Raw genomic sequence first — 15,498 nt, 5'->3', positions numbered from 1 at the left:
TAAGAATGGAAGAAAAATGGCAGAAGTCTTTCCCTTTATACTCCACCATGTTTCTTGTGACAATCTTTTGTTTAATCAAATGACATGTTTGTGCCTTGTTTTATAAATTCTTACTTATAATCTCTAACTTCCTTTCAGGCTTAAAACTCAATTTAAAATGGTTCCTGTTCATTCATTGTTAGCTTTTTAGGCAAATCCCCTCTTGTGACTAAAGCTAGGTTTAAAGGTATTATTTTAGTCAATATCTCATATTTTTAATTATTTAATTACATCTAGCATAGTGCATTTGAATCATTAAAATATTTGCAAGAAAAGCTATCAATGGAGGGCCTCTTTGTTGTGTGTGGAACCCTGAGAAGGAGCTTAGCTTAACTTAGAAGATGCATTTATGTCGTACAAGAATCGGCACACTGACTTCAAAGCTCTGCAAGTGTTTCAGTAAGCACAGTAATGAGACTAACTGTTTTATCAGACAATTTGTATAAAGGGGATATAAATGTGAGATACAGTGATAACATGTCAAGGAGTGTTCGGTGTAACAGAAAAGGACAAGAGCAGTCAAATGTACAAATATCACAAAACTACATCAAATACAAGCAAATATGTACGAATGATGCTATTGAATATGATTTATTGTTCTAGATTAAACTACCTGGCAGTATATAAAGTAGTTAAAATTAACTCCACCATAAACATATGCAACAGCAATATACATACAACATACACATTAATAAAGCTCATTAGTAAAACACTGGTGATGACCATGTGAATATGTACAAATAAGTCAGTAAAATATTATTATGAAAGAATCAGGACATGTTTTTTTTCACTTGCTAAATTTGGTTAGTTTTAAAACAACAGTAGAACAATAATAATAGATCTGTGAGGAAAAACACACTATTTAATAATAAGACATCTATGTGGAAACTTTGCTGTTTTTAAATGCAGTTGAAACAGGCAGAGCATCAGTAAAATAGGCCCCTTTTGTCTCATCACATACAGTCCTGACTCTATCAAGAGAGTGTGAAAACCTTCCACAGATAGAAAGAAAGTTGTCAAGGGCTTGTTTTCATTCTGTGGAGCAGTGCCAGGGCTCTTGTTTTAATCTCTTTGGTTTTCAAAGAATACACAATAGGATTGATGCAGGGTGGGAGGCAAGAGGCCAGTGACAGGCTCAGCACACGCTGGTCTGGGTTGATGGATCCCACAAAAAGCCCAACTAAGAATATGCTGAATATGGGAATGTAAAATACAGCAACAAGGACGAGGTGCTCAATGCAAGTGGTGAGAGCTTTCATTCTACTGCTGACTGATTTCATCCTGAACACAGTCACCAGGATGCTAAAATAGGACAGAAGAATAAAAGTAAAGGGCCCCATCAGATTCACCATACTATAAGTTGAAGCCACAGACCACTGCAATGTGTAATCATTACAGGCCAGTCTGAACACAGGAGCATAGTCACAGAAAAAGCTGAACACCGTGACAGAATTACAAAAAGACAGTTGAGTCATTATACCTATTGCATATGCTATTGTTCCGAGAGCTAAAAACCAAGTCAGGCAGACAATACAGGACATATTCCGCAGTGTGTTGATTGAGTTGTAACGCAGAGGGAAACATATTGCGATCAACCTTTCATAGGCAAGTACAGCGAGTGCATATGACTCCAAAGGTGCAGCAGAATAGTACACAAACATTTGAAGCAAACACAGGTTGAATGGAACAAAGTTGTCCTTAAAGAGAAATGTCTTAATCATGCTGGGAATGATGCTCGTGTTTAAGATGACATCAATCACTGCGAGGTTGATAACAGCCAGAAATTTCGAAGTGTGTAAGCAGTGGTCACTGGCAATTATATAGATCAATGAAATATTTAACACAAGTGTAATCCCATAGACAAAAACGAGGAAGATAATGTAGATGGTGATGTAGGGAAATGTCTCAAATCCGATGATATAGAAGCCTGGAGGATGAATGATGAGAGAGTTGTTTGAAACAGTCCTGAGAGAAGACATCACTGAACTCTGCAGCCTGTGTGTCCGAGGACAGCCTCTGCTTAGAAGCTCACCAGTCTGAAACACAGGAAAACAATTCATCTTATTACTTCCAGTCCAATCACATACTTCAAATGAAGACATTTGTGCATTTGGCATTAAGCGTATTGAAACCATCCTGAGTGGTGACTATAGTGCATTATTATCATTAAGTCAAACATGGAACAGGATAATTGTGACTCACCTGTTACACTGATGATAGTTTTACACAGAGCGACTCCATATGATCGGACTCAGACCACTGAGTGTCTGCATGTCTGACCAGCGTACAGTAGAAATACCTCCTTCATTCATCTCCAGAGATAACATTCAGTCCTCTAATTATGAATGATATGGATGAACAACACAGTAATGAGTAATGAGTCTTCCAAATTAACTTCCAAACAAAACAAACATGTAATTATTGTTTTGTGACTCTAAGTAACACTGAAACCCAGTCAGCAAAGTTTGTGACAGAAATGTACCATATTTACATACACAGTTAAACAGTTTGACCACATTTCTGGTCAAATATCCCCGTTTTGAATCTGATTGCAATTGAATATAAGCCAGTTTTATTCTCATCTGCATAAACATGAGTGATTGGAGCAAACCTTTATTTCCATCAGAGAACATTAATAACTAGTTCACAATTTAAAGACCAAGTCAATCATGTTGGAAGTGATAACAGTCTTAAGTGATATGGATTGTGGAGGTATGTTGATGTCTTTTGCCCTTCAAATCCTTCATTTATTTTCTGTTTGTATAGCAATTTTCTAAGCTATAATAAATTACCTAATACATAGAAAAATACTGTATATCTAGATAAATTGTTGGGATCTGTTTGGTGAAGAAAAAAACTATATAACAGTGTCTCATTTGGCTTTTGCACTGTGGGACAAGACAGCCAGACCCCTCAGAAAACATGACCAAGACCACAATTAAAACCTCAGTTTACTGAAACTCCTGAACTGGACTCTTTGCTTATTAACCTGTCTGTTTATTAGAAGCTACTGTGATTGAATTTGATTTTATTTGGATGTGATTATTTGATTTCACAGTTTAACCCATCTACCCAAACTACAAATCCCCCTCTGTCCCAGTTGCTGCCACCAGAGCAGTGATGCTCACTCTGTTGGTCAGAGGAGAGCCAGTTTGGGCCCCTGTCCTGGCAGTAGTGCAGTCAGCTGCCCCACCAAGTGTCCCCTGGAACTGTGGATGTTAGCAGCCTGGAGCAAAAGCTCCGTCTGGCTAAATTCTGAGCTTTAGAGATCACCACAGGTGTTTTTATTTGATCACAATAACATCATTCCCCAACCAGAAGGCCTGGATGAATGGAGAAGTTAGGGCTCTTTCCAGTGCCAAAAAAGCTGCCTTTTAGTCAGGTAACAAGGAAGCATACAACACCACCAGTACAAGACTGAAAGCTGGCATCAAGACGGCAAAGAAGAGACATCAGCAGACACTGGAGAGGGACCTCGACACAAGTATCACTAAAGATATGTGGCAGGCAATTCAAAATATCACAAAAGCCTGAGCTCCCACATAATGTGTGAAGCCATGTTGGCAGATGAGCTGAACACATTTTATGCTTGTTTTGTTGTCCTCAACATAGACTCAACTGTAAAGTCTACTCCGCCTCATGTGGACAGGCCACTGGATGCAACCATAGCGGATGTGAGAAAAGTTATAAAAAAGGATGCTGGTCCTGATAATATCCCTGGCTGTGTCCTAACAACATGTGCTGCTGCTGTTGCTGACATTTTTAACATCTCACTCTCACAGGAGACTGTCCTCTTCTGCTTCAAGACAGCCATTACTGTTTCTGTACCTAAAAGTCTGCTATGCTGAGTCGTGTGGCTCTCACCTCCATCCTGATGAAGTGCTTGGAGAAAATGGTTCTCCAGCAAATCAGAGAAAACATCCCTGCCAGCCTGGACCCTCACCAGTAGGCTTTCAGAACCAACAAATCTACAGAGGATATTGAGATGTTTGATTTAATGGTAATAACTCAGGACCATGTTGTTATCTGGAGAATGTGAACAAATCTTTATGCAACTTGAAATCGGTGAAAAACAAAACAGTTCTCATCATCCTCTCTGGGGCATGTTTAAAGTATCTGCATCTTTCACCTTGGAGTCTTTCTAATGAACCCAGTTTGAGATTTCATCATCTGAACGCAGGCTAATGGCCCTTCTCATAACAAACAAGCCTTTTACTATTTAAATCATTGCCTAATTAATCTCACCTGCACCTATTAGCACACATTTGGAGGGAAATGGACGGGAGCCCCTGTGCACTGGTGGCATTTCCCCAAGAGTACCTCTTCCTAAATAACAACTTGAGCTCCTTTGGACAGTGCAGTGACACATCATTGAGCTCCATGATTGACGAGGCTATAAGCAAAACCTTCAAACAACGTTCGCACTCACACTTGACCGTAAGAAGTGACAAAATGTAACGACACTGGCAATGAATAATATTCCCTGAGAGGACTTTTATCACCAAACAGGCCACTTTGACCCCAGACAGAGATCCTCTCCTTCCTCTTTGACTCCTGGGAACCCTGCTAATGAGCCCTATTTGTGATGTCATTACCAAAGGATGCTGGTTAATGACTGCCTGCCTGTAACAAACAAACCTTTTACTGTTCACACTTAAGCCTAATTAATCTCATCTGCATCCATTAGGAGGTTTCGCACCCTTGCAATTAAAGCTGTAATGGGACAGGGTGTACAATGATATTAATGAGTCATTTGTGTCCAATAGTCACCTCTTCTCTAAAGGGCTGCAGCCTGCAATCTCAGCCCCTACACACCCCTTTCTGAAGTGTCCTCTCTATAATTAGTGTTCTAAGTGTGACAAACAATAGGTGGCATTAAACTTTAGATTGTGTTCACAATTACTTAGCTGCGTTAGTATTGGACACAAACAATGAACAGCAGACTCATCAAAATGAATGTAATTGGAGACAGTGCTGACATTTCACAAGACATCTACTGTAGAAGTTGCTTGTGTGCAGTGTGATAACGTCCAATGTGTTTTTCTTCCAGGCTTAAACAAACGTGTCCAAGAAGTTTGTTGATATTTTATAATATATTGAGACCTTTCCCTATGGTAGTGTGTAACACCGTTATACAGTAATGTTAGCTAGGAAGTGGTTGACTGCTGATGTTAGCTAATGGGCTATCAAATATGTTGATTACCTTGAAATATGGCCCGATGTCCCTCCAAAATGTGGTCCTAGTTGCTGATCAATTAGGAAAATGCAAATTGAAACACAGCAGTACAACATATGATCTTCCCACCTTGAGTGTTACATCTGAGGAAAATGGCCGCCATGTGAATATGGTGTATGGATATATTTTTAAAGGAGCTTTAAAGGTGAGCTTTCATAAATGTCCCTGTAATGTGGTATAACACTGTAAAACTATAGGAGGCACCAGCATTGATGAAATACCCACTATTCAATGCAGCTCATGTCGAGATGTTTGGTCACCATGAGTGTGAATGAATGAAAACCAGGAAGAATCCAGATGAGTTGCTTAGCTGGTGAGGACTAATAATTAGGGTCTTTAGCGATACTGAGAACTGATATGAGTGCTCTCTTTGTCTCAAAGAAACTGTATTTGTATTGGTGCATCCTTTTGACTGACCTGTCCTCCTTTGTAATGTATATTTTATAAACCATGAAATGTTAAATTGAAATAACTTTTTGGTCGCCATTAAGTGTTTTTAAACCCACTGCTCTGCTCATGACATATATAGGACTTTCACAGACTGCAAGTACTGTGACGTAACATGGATATAAACCTGTAATGAATGTCAACGTATCGACTATTGTGTCAAAAAGAACATCCTGTCCTAAAAATATATCAGGTACGTTGCGCGGCGGTGTATACAATAGAAACCTGACAATAATGGTGTCTCCCTACTTTCAAAGCTTTCTGGAAGTCCAACAATGTAATCAGTTCCTGAAAACTTTTTGTCCAGACCATTGCAAAATAGTGTTAAAGGATTAAGGAGACGTGGAAAATAGGAAAAGTTAGTGATAAGGCTCAGCCAAGAGCCCAACAGGGTACATGAGAACAGAGCAGATAAGAGCTGCCTTCTGCTGTACTGTGGAATGCAGTTTACAAACTGTGAAAAGATTTATTGTCAGAAAAACACAACAGAAAATTATAAGCTGCAAATGCTGTTTCCTCACTTTAAAGGAGGCTTATTTGAAACAACGCAACACCACAATAAGACCACAAGATTTTGCATATAAATTGTCCAAATTACGAGACAGTACCCATGAGGCATAGTCTTAATTCTTCTTCATCTCAAATGTTAAACCCACACTAAATTAAGGAACTGTTCCAAACTGCAGTTTTAATATCCCTTCATGATTACATAACATCAAAGGACTGAGTACACAGTCGTTCAATTATAAACAGGTGGCTGTTTAAATGAACAGTAGCTATTAGATGGTGATGATTAAGTGTCGGGTTTTCCTCAAAGTGTAACGTCTCTCAGCCACTTTTGCATTCCCACTTAATGAATGAGGGAAGAGTTTAATTAGGCGAAGGGTTCAAGAGTAGAGGGGTTTGTTTGTTTACAGGCAAGGTCATTGAGCATCGTTCCCCGGTGACACTGTCGCCATCGGGACTCATTAGAGAGACTTCAAGAGGCACGATCCTTTTGTCTTGGGTCATCGTGTCCTTCTTGATGATAAAATGAATGTAAGTTGTAAATTCCAACGGGAATCTCATCAAAGTGTCTAGAGGCAATAAATAATGATTTAATTAATGTCTGCTGTGCTCTCTACTATGTAACTGTCTATGTTCAAATCAATCCACGTCTGCATAGTACGCTGACCTTGGCTGACTTTTTAAACCATGACAAATGCTGACATGATGATTCGCACCGGGAGAGATCTTATGAAGCTGGGTTGGGCTTTGATTTATGTAGGTTATTGAGTAAAAATAGATGAATGAACCACAGACTCCTGATAAGGCTAGAGCAAGAAACCCACCTTGAATTGATATTGGCAGTGAGAAGAGCTCCAACAGTGGATTAAATGATTCAGGACCAGGGACAGGGACTTATATCACAGATTTTGGTGAAACAGATGACTGATATGAGAGGTTTCAGAGAGGAATGCATGTACTCTTTTACAAAATATAATGTTTAGCTTTTTTACTGTTAAAGTTTTATGTGGGAATGATCATTTTTAACAAACTTCTCCTGCTGTTAATTGTCAGTATCTGTGATTAATGGCAGCACCTAAACTGCCAGATCTACAGTCCTTTCGTCCTGACGTTGATTTATGATTCTTTTCATTCCAAGGATAATGGATATAAAACGAGCACTTGTGTTCTGTTCTGTGAAATTGATGTGTGAAACTTTAGATATAATTAACTTTCTCTGGGGACATGACAGTCGACACAGTTGGCACCATGTTTTGCGAACCCCACCGCAGTCTGCTTCAACATTAACAGCAGCACTTGCAGCGATGCATTCATGGTGTTTGTAGACATTAAATATAGATGTTCACTGCTGGCCTAACAAGAATGGCACTCAGCAGAGCGCATACCTCTACCAAGGCCCAATAACCCCCTTTTGATCCCACACATAATATAAAAGTTTTATCTTGCAAAAGGTAAAAATATTATATGTATGTATAGGATCCCTTAAAGGGAAAATGTTTGGGCTCTGATCCTTTGAATCAGGTGTGTCGGAGGTGGTAAACATCTGTGCAGGGCAGGGGGCCACCAAGGAACCTAAAAAAGAAAGAAGGGTCATCACCTCGCTGAATCTTGCTTTGGGGGCAGAAAGTGGTGACAGCTGTATTGAAGTTGGTGGGAGATGCATGGAGAAACACACTAAAACCCAACATATCTACGTCATGAAAGAAAATGAAAGAACACACATCAGAGAATATGTTAATGACTGACTTTTTTATCAATTTGTTCCTCCCGTGACTTTGTGTAGGAAAGTCAGCTGTCATATCAGCAGAAATCAGTCGGACCTGCCCAGTTTGTTGACAATATTATCATCATTTGGGGAAAAAAAATCTGTGGTTTACATAATCATCACCTGTTGGTTCATTCTTTTGGTGTCATTGTTGATTGTGCAACAGAAAAGTTCATATCAAATACATGAAGGAATAATGCTTAGAATAATTTAACACAAATTATCCAATCAACACCTTTTAGTATCCTTTCCAGTCAGCCAAAAAAAAACAAAAAAAAACTGGGAAAACTGAGCAGATTGTGGCCACAGGAGGGCAGTAGTTGACAGTTTAAAGATTTTACCAGTGAAACCCAAGAAGGGAGCAAAAAGTTAGTGTTCACTCAGATGCACACTGAAATGTATATGAAAAAGGTTGTACTCCACTACAGAGCATAATTATGTCCAGGATTATTCAGTGTTTTGTTCGAATTAACAAAGTTTGTCGAGTCTTGGGTCATGTTGGTAAAAACATGAAACCATCCAGACAAAACTGCAGCATTTGCAGGTATACAGGGTTGTTTTTGATGAATTTGTCAAATTCAAACATGAATTGGGATAAAAAAAATAAAAAAAAAAGTATGGTACTGTGCTGGTGTTTCCCGAGGTTCAGGTTGAAATTCAGGTTGTAATAGTAGCTTGTACTGAGAGGAGAGAACTCTTTGAATGCTCAGGAAGTGACGGACAGGTTGTCAGAGCAGATGCTATTTTCTCTGAGGTAGCAGGCCAATGTTACCAGCGCTCAGACGATCGGCAGCTACTCTTGACTGAAGGACAGCATGAAATATTCAAACTGCTGAGATGGCACTTTTTTTCACAGCCATTTGAATGAGGAGCTGCCCATCAACGATTCATGCTGCTCAGACAGACTGGCTGGCAGCTAATTAGCAGAGCTACAGTCTATGGTGGTGTGACTGATGTGAATGGGATTTAATGAGCACTAAACATTTAGTAATTAAGATGAATAATTGTTGTAAGGCATTTAAATGCTTTCATATCATTTTTTAAAGACGTGCCTTAGTGATTTCAAAAACAAACATCGTTTTGAAATATATTTGTGTGTTACTGTAATTAAAATGAAGCCACAGGGGGGTGTTTTTCTCAGATGTACCACAGAAAATGACTCAAAGATTTAAAATGTGAGCAAATAGAGAGCTGTTTGTTTGATATAGAGTATAATTCTGTTTAGATCTGTTTCAGATCTGCAAAGACCAGGACATTACCCATTATTTTTGTTTTTGACATCAGATCATATTCTCTCTTCATCTGTATTCATAAAAGATGATCAGTAGGGAATAGATTAATGAACATGTGGGTGCTAATTTTTCCTGGTGTTTCTACTAGGGCTGCAACGAAAGATTATTTCCATTGTTGTTTAATCTGCGGATTATTTTTGCCCATTTTAATTGGAAATTATTGGTCACGTAGGAGTAAAAAAGAAAAAGATTCACAATCATAAGTGCCGTTTACATTGGGGATGCTGGGGCCATGTCCCCACCACATTTCAAGATGAATTTTGTCACTTTTTATAAACAAAATCTGCTGAAAATGTTCTGAAAATAGCTTGAACACTTAATTAGCTCTTGGAGTTGAAACTCACTGCTGCTGGTGGGAAATTATGACAAATTTCTAGCCCAGGACCTAATAGAGCACAGTACATCATACTAAGGCTTAGCAACAGCCTACAACATGTGCAGGAAAACCCTTGTTTATTAGATAATAAATGACATTGCCTAAAATTGCATATGCTTAAGACATTTTTTTCTTTATGTGCCCACCACTCTTCAACACAAAGTGATGCCTTTGTTCACAATAAAGATGCTGGAATCAGACAATTTGGACTTTTTCCCTGAAGAAATGACTCAGACAGACTTTTGATGTTGCAGCTCTGGTATCTACTGATTTCAACATATCATGCAGGTTTCAAACTGAGACATATCTTGCATCTTATTATTCATTCACAATTTGATGGAGTGATTACTGGTTCTCCTTGAGGGACAGAGCAGCTGGTAAAGGCTGCGAGGCAGCTGCTGATGTTCAGTATCATAGATGAAAACTCGTAAAAAACTGTTGTAAGGTTTTTATGAAATATTAGCGCTGTAAGGTCACCGGGAAGTTTGTGTCTGGTGCATAGAGAAGCACCTATGGTAGGATTTTTGACTTATGAGTTCTGAGAGATTTGAGCGATGTGATTCACAATTAGTGAATGATCATATCTGCATCACATTTTTTATTTTCACTGAGAAAACTTTTAAAGTCATGATGAAGTGCCCTTTTTTTAGTCTGTACCAAACAAACATGTTTTCTTACAACTCTGTAGAACAAGATGTGTAGGTCAGAGCTTCTCTGCAGCACTACAGTACTTCATTATAAGACATTTTATCTTTGTCAAATGCTGCCTCTGCAATTTGGATATTGCACTAGGCCATATTCATAGTGTCTCACTTTGATCACTTCCATGGTGCCTGGGTTATATCTTGTATATCTTGTGCCTCAGCATCACCTTTTCAATCACTCCTCCAAGCAGGGATGTGAAGAATATTAATGATTCGCGTTAATCGATTCATCTGATCCAAAACGAGCACCTGTGCCCTCGCTGGAAAGAACTTGATTGAAATTAGCGTGTGAAATCCAACGAATTAATGTTCGTCCTCCAGTGAGAGATTGAGGTCAGAACTCTCTCTCTCTCTTTCTCTGTTTCTTTCCCATAAGCTCATTACACACACTGACTATTTCTTCTTAGAAATTGACAGGCGAGTCAGCGGGTTTAATTAGTGTATAGATTTTAAACATCTTGTGCACCTTGTTAACACATAATCTGTTCTCCTGGTCAAAGGCCAATCGACCAGTCAACTGTGTTTACACACACAAGGTCCAGGAGGAATTAATACCGAGGCTAGGACTGCAGTCGTCCTCTTTATTACCTGAGGTGGACCTGATTAAAACCAACCTGACCTTTGAGCTCAGAGGCCAGACACAAGTTCACAGTGTCAGACCTCGGTGCGTTGGTTCCCATGGTTTGTATTTACACTGCGGAGTCGTCAGAAAATGGAATATTGAGCGAGTCGTGCAGGTGTAAGCTGGGATTGATGCTTTATTTCATAATTATCTCCCCGACTCAGAGTAAGCTGATCATCCTATGTGTGAGTTTTGGATATCAACAAAATAAAATGATGACACGCCAAATTTAAAGAATTCCCTGCGGTTGCATTTATCCCCAACAGGACACGCTGACCCCAGACCAAAGGACTCTGACTCCTGGGAGTCTTTCTAATGAGCTCCATTTATGATGACATTACCACCAGTTATGACCTTGCAATAACAAACAGACATTTTACTCTTCAAATCTAAGCTTAATTAATCTCATAAGAACTTGTTAGGCGCCACAAGCCTGCACTGGAAGGAAATCTGTGCGGGTGCACACTAATAATGAGTAAAAGTTGGTCTGGGAAACTGCCACTTAATTTTAAGCAAGCATGATGATTGTCAGAGCTGTGTACGTCTCAGCGGTGGTTTAACGAGCCTTCCTCTCAGCTCTTCCTCTTCAGGGAATCCCCGTCATCGCCTTAAGCGACGTTTCAATCCTGAAATCTGAAGTTTGCTCTCAAGTCAAGGACTTTTGAGCAAGCAACCCTTCGAAAACGGAGGAGGAGAGTGAACAATGATGGAAACAAGAGCAGCATGTTTACCCAGACTGCATTGTGATCTTTATTATTATTATTTCATTATTTCCTCTGAACTGTGGAACTGATAATGAATTGATATGAAAGTAACACATCTGAAATAAAGTATTCCTTATTTTTGGTTTTAATTATTCTCAATAATTAGGTAATCAAGAAAAGGAACATTTAATTTTCAATCCTCTGTGCGTCTTAGACCCCTGCCCCGTCACTCTGTGACATACAGTATAACCAGTGCAGGGGAGAAGTAAAAAGCAATGTCAAATGATTCACTCCTCCATTGACCCCTTTTTTTCATTAATGTTAACAGCTGCCGTGTCCTTCTGTAGGTAACACTGAATCTGAGGTGCAATATATTTCCGCCTTTGGGGACTTTTGCTAAAAAATTATGTTTCAAAGTAAAAGACTGCCCTTTGAGACGCAGGAGAAGGTTCTGCTTGCTGGTTTTTGTAGGACTCGGGTAGCAGAGGAGGGAAACAGAAAATCAGATTAGCTTCCAGCTCATGTCACACCATGCAGGCCGGCGTATATATGAGCACACAGTTCCCTTCAGAGGAGAAATGATTTTTTTCAATATATACTTTTAACCCATTCATGATTAACGACTGAAATAATGCTCCACACAGCTCGTCCAGCATAATTTACATCTGCGTAAGCCCAAAGATCACAACTTAATTAGAAAAAAGAGATTATATACACCCTGAAAGCATAGTCAAGTTTGTGCACCCACTTCAGACGGGATTTGAGGTAGCACTTTCAGTTCAGCAGCTACAGTGACGTCTTTTAAAATCGATTTGGAGACTTCCTTACACTGTAGGAGCTTTATGGAGCCATTTTATCATATTTTTTTTATGGGTTTTAACGTTTTATAATATGTCCCTATTTATTTCTGTTGTTTAGGAGAATGCTGCAACACTGTTTGTCTGTGAAGCTCCAGAAACTTTCATTTTCTGGTGAACTTATTCTTTGAGTAAAAGCCCCACAGAGTTTTATGTTCAAGGCTAAACAAATACTGTGGACATTTTTGATTTTGACATATTTATCATGGATTCCCTGGTAAATAAAGCTGATTTTCTTTCTTTTTAAAAAAAAATTGTTTAAAAACACCAATAAATGACAAAAGCAAGTTTAATGTTCATTCAACATGCTGAATATCAGATTTACACTGGCTCAAAAATACATATTGAAATTGAAGTTAAACATTTAATGCGGCTTGATTTTGAGATGCAGCCATTTCTGTTTCATAGTCCTTATTCAAATGTGCTTACTGATTATATAATTTAGAAATAAAAAACACTTTAAGGACAAATTTAAATGGACGCTTAACTCGGCTAGTAGTTTTTAAATTCCACCGGATACATCACGGGTTAAACATTAACACTCTTCTCCCGTAGTGCCAAACTCCTTCGCTTAGCCTCAAACAGCAGCGGAGGCGCATCCAGCAATCAATACCCAGTAATCAGATTACAAACTAACAGGCTCATTTCCATATATCACATCATGAACTTCTTACACTCTGCTTCCCGGGACGTCGGTTTCACCTGAGCAGGCAACAAACATTTACTTAGTACATTAGGTAATGTGCCACCCACCTTCACTGCACCTTCTGTCTGAAACACCTAGTGATGCGTGCATGTGTAAAGGTAACCCTCTTCAATCGGTGGCTGATGGGCTGTGAGACATTAGACACTCAGACAACTCATCATGGTGAAAGTGTCCCTGCCGATGACATTTAAAAAGTGGTCTGAGGTTCAGATGTGATTGAATCCTCTGACAGCAGCAGCTGTTCAACAATAAAGATAATATTTCTCCCCTGGTTTGCTGTTGAGTTTTGACCACCCAGACGCTCATATATAGAGCGAGACGATGAGTCATCGCTTTGCATGAGGCAAGGACATTTGGTGCCTGGACTAAAGAACTCTAATGAATCTTTTCTCTGCTTCCCCTTTCTTTATCTTTCCCTTTTGCGTCCTTCCCTTTCGCTGGGCTCAGCTTAAACCCCTGTCCCCACGTCCTTACAAAGTCACTCAACTGGATAAAGTCATTTACCTGGATGAAGAGGAGCGAGAGAGGGGAATAGACAGAGAGAGGGAGGGCAGAGAGGATGTCTTTGACAAGTGCTGTATTTGTGAGGAGAATGTGGCAAAATGGAGACAGAACAAAGAAACGGAGCAATGCCGAGTGAAGTGCCCCGAGAGTGCGGCGGTGAAGCCCGGATACTTTGAAAAGGCAATCAGTTTTGTCAGTCTTGACCTACAACAGAACATCCTGTTGTTTCCACCTCTTTATTTATATTTCAGAATCCCAACAAATAGAGGAAGCTGATGGTCGACGAGAGACTGAGACTGAGAAGATGGCAGCAAAGACAAGATAGTTAAATATTTGTTGCATACTGTACAGCAGTGTCCATCTAATTAAACCCATGGTGAACATTTGCTTATGAATTAAATTAAAACGGTGAACATGTAAACAAAGACAGTGCGTGTGGGGGGTTTCGTGTTAAATACAGTGCATGACCATTAATCAGAGCACCATCCTCGCCTTTTGTTTTACTCTTTCTCCGTCTCCACGAGTTAAACGTCAGCCTACTCTCTGTGTTTGATGGCAGCACTCGTTTTATTTGATTATTAAATGTTGCTCCATTCACAGTCGGTTAATTATCAGATGACAAAAAAGTGAATAACGTATTTGGTGCATATGCGACTCGACTCATTTCAGAGTTAAACCAACGTATGCTTTTGACACGTGCCACATTACGGTATGTGCCTCATTGTTGACATTTGTAGGTAGTTGCAAAATCAAAACTGGACTATTTCAATGAACCCATTAATGACTAATGACCGTTAAAGAGATTACTCTTTTTTTTCTGTTGGAGCTGGAAACAAACTTGGGAACTGTGGAAACTGTCGATACATGACTACACATGACAGGATCAAAATTATGATTTCACATATTCATCATGCCATTGTTTTGTTTTGACATGCAATAAGTGTAATGTTCATTTTATATGCTAAATACAAGATTTACTGCGGTTCAAAGCACAAATTATAGTAAATAAGGCTCTTGTTTTAGTTTTTTTTAGCTAAAGCCATATCTGTATCATGCTATATTTCATCGTAAGTCACCTGGGGTTACTCATTTTATCATTTTTTAAAAACAACAACTACAAAAAAACTTCCTATAATCCCTCGTGACTATTACCTGAAAAAAGGATGTCATGAAAAAGTTTGCTGTAGCCTCATACTTTGATCGATTTTAAAAATTTCTCGACTTTCCGAACAGATAAATCTTAAAGACTTTCGGTGACCCTGACGTTTCATCTAGCACCATCATCTGCATCAGATATCTACAAAACTAACGTTATTACCATCAGCCTTAGCTGTTCTTTAGGTCTAGTGCTAATGCTAGCACATTAAACTAACATGGTGGACGTGGCTAACATTATACCTGCTAAACATCAGCATCTTAGCATTTTCACTGTGAGCATGTTGGCATGCTGAGGTTAGCATTTAGCTCAGCCGGATCTTATAGAGCACACACACACACACACACACACACTAATCCAACTTATATGGGCTTATTCTACTTCCTGCTCCCCTCCCACACACAGGTGGGTGTTACAGTTGTTTGCTTGATGGATGTCTTTGCTGTTCATCTCTTAAAACACCGTCCTGGAAGTGCGTGTGTTGAACATTTCTCAGAATAGTGACTCATCTCAACATACATGTATCCTTGAACGCTCCTTTCCATGTGATTACATGTATCTCCTGTGGCTCCATATACAACAT

At 39.2% G+C, this 15,498-nt stretch overlaps 1 protein-coding gene across 1 annotated transcript; it reads right to left on the bottom strand.

Annotated features, from left to right (window-relative positions):
- Positions 1–1,055: 1,055 nt before the first annotated feature.
- On the bottom strand, positions 1,056–2,018 carry LOC311269684 (olfactory receptor 5B2-like; the record flags this gene model as incomplete). Its single annotated transcript, XM_084374012.1, has 1 exon — positions 1,056–2,018. One exon carries the CDS (start codon positions 2,016–2,018, stop codon positions 1,056–1,058), a length of 963 nt encoding a protein of 320 aa, XP_084230138.1.
- Between the last annotated feature and the right edge of the window lie 13,480 nt (positions 2,019–15,498).

This window comes from Pagrus pagrus (assembly GCF_965226575.1).
Source record: "Pagrus pagrus genome assembly, chromosome: 14".
NCBI lineage: Eukaryota > Metazoa > Chordata > Actinopteri > Spariformes > Sparidae > Pagrus > Pagrus pagrus.
The sequence above is the reverse complement of the archived record's forward strand: the minus strand, read 5'-3'. Positions and strand labels throughout refer to the sequence as shown.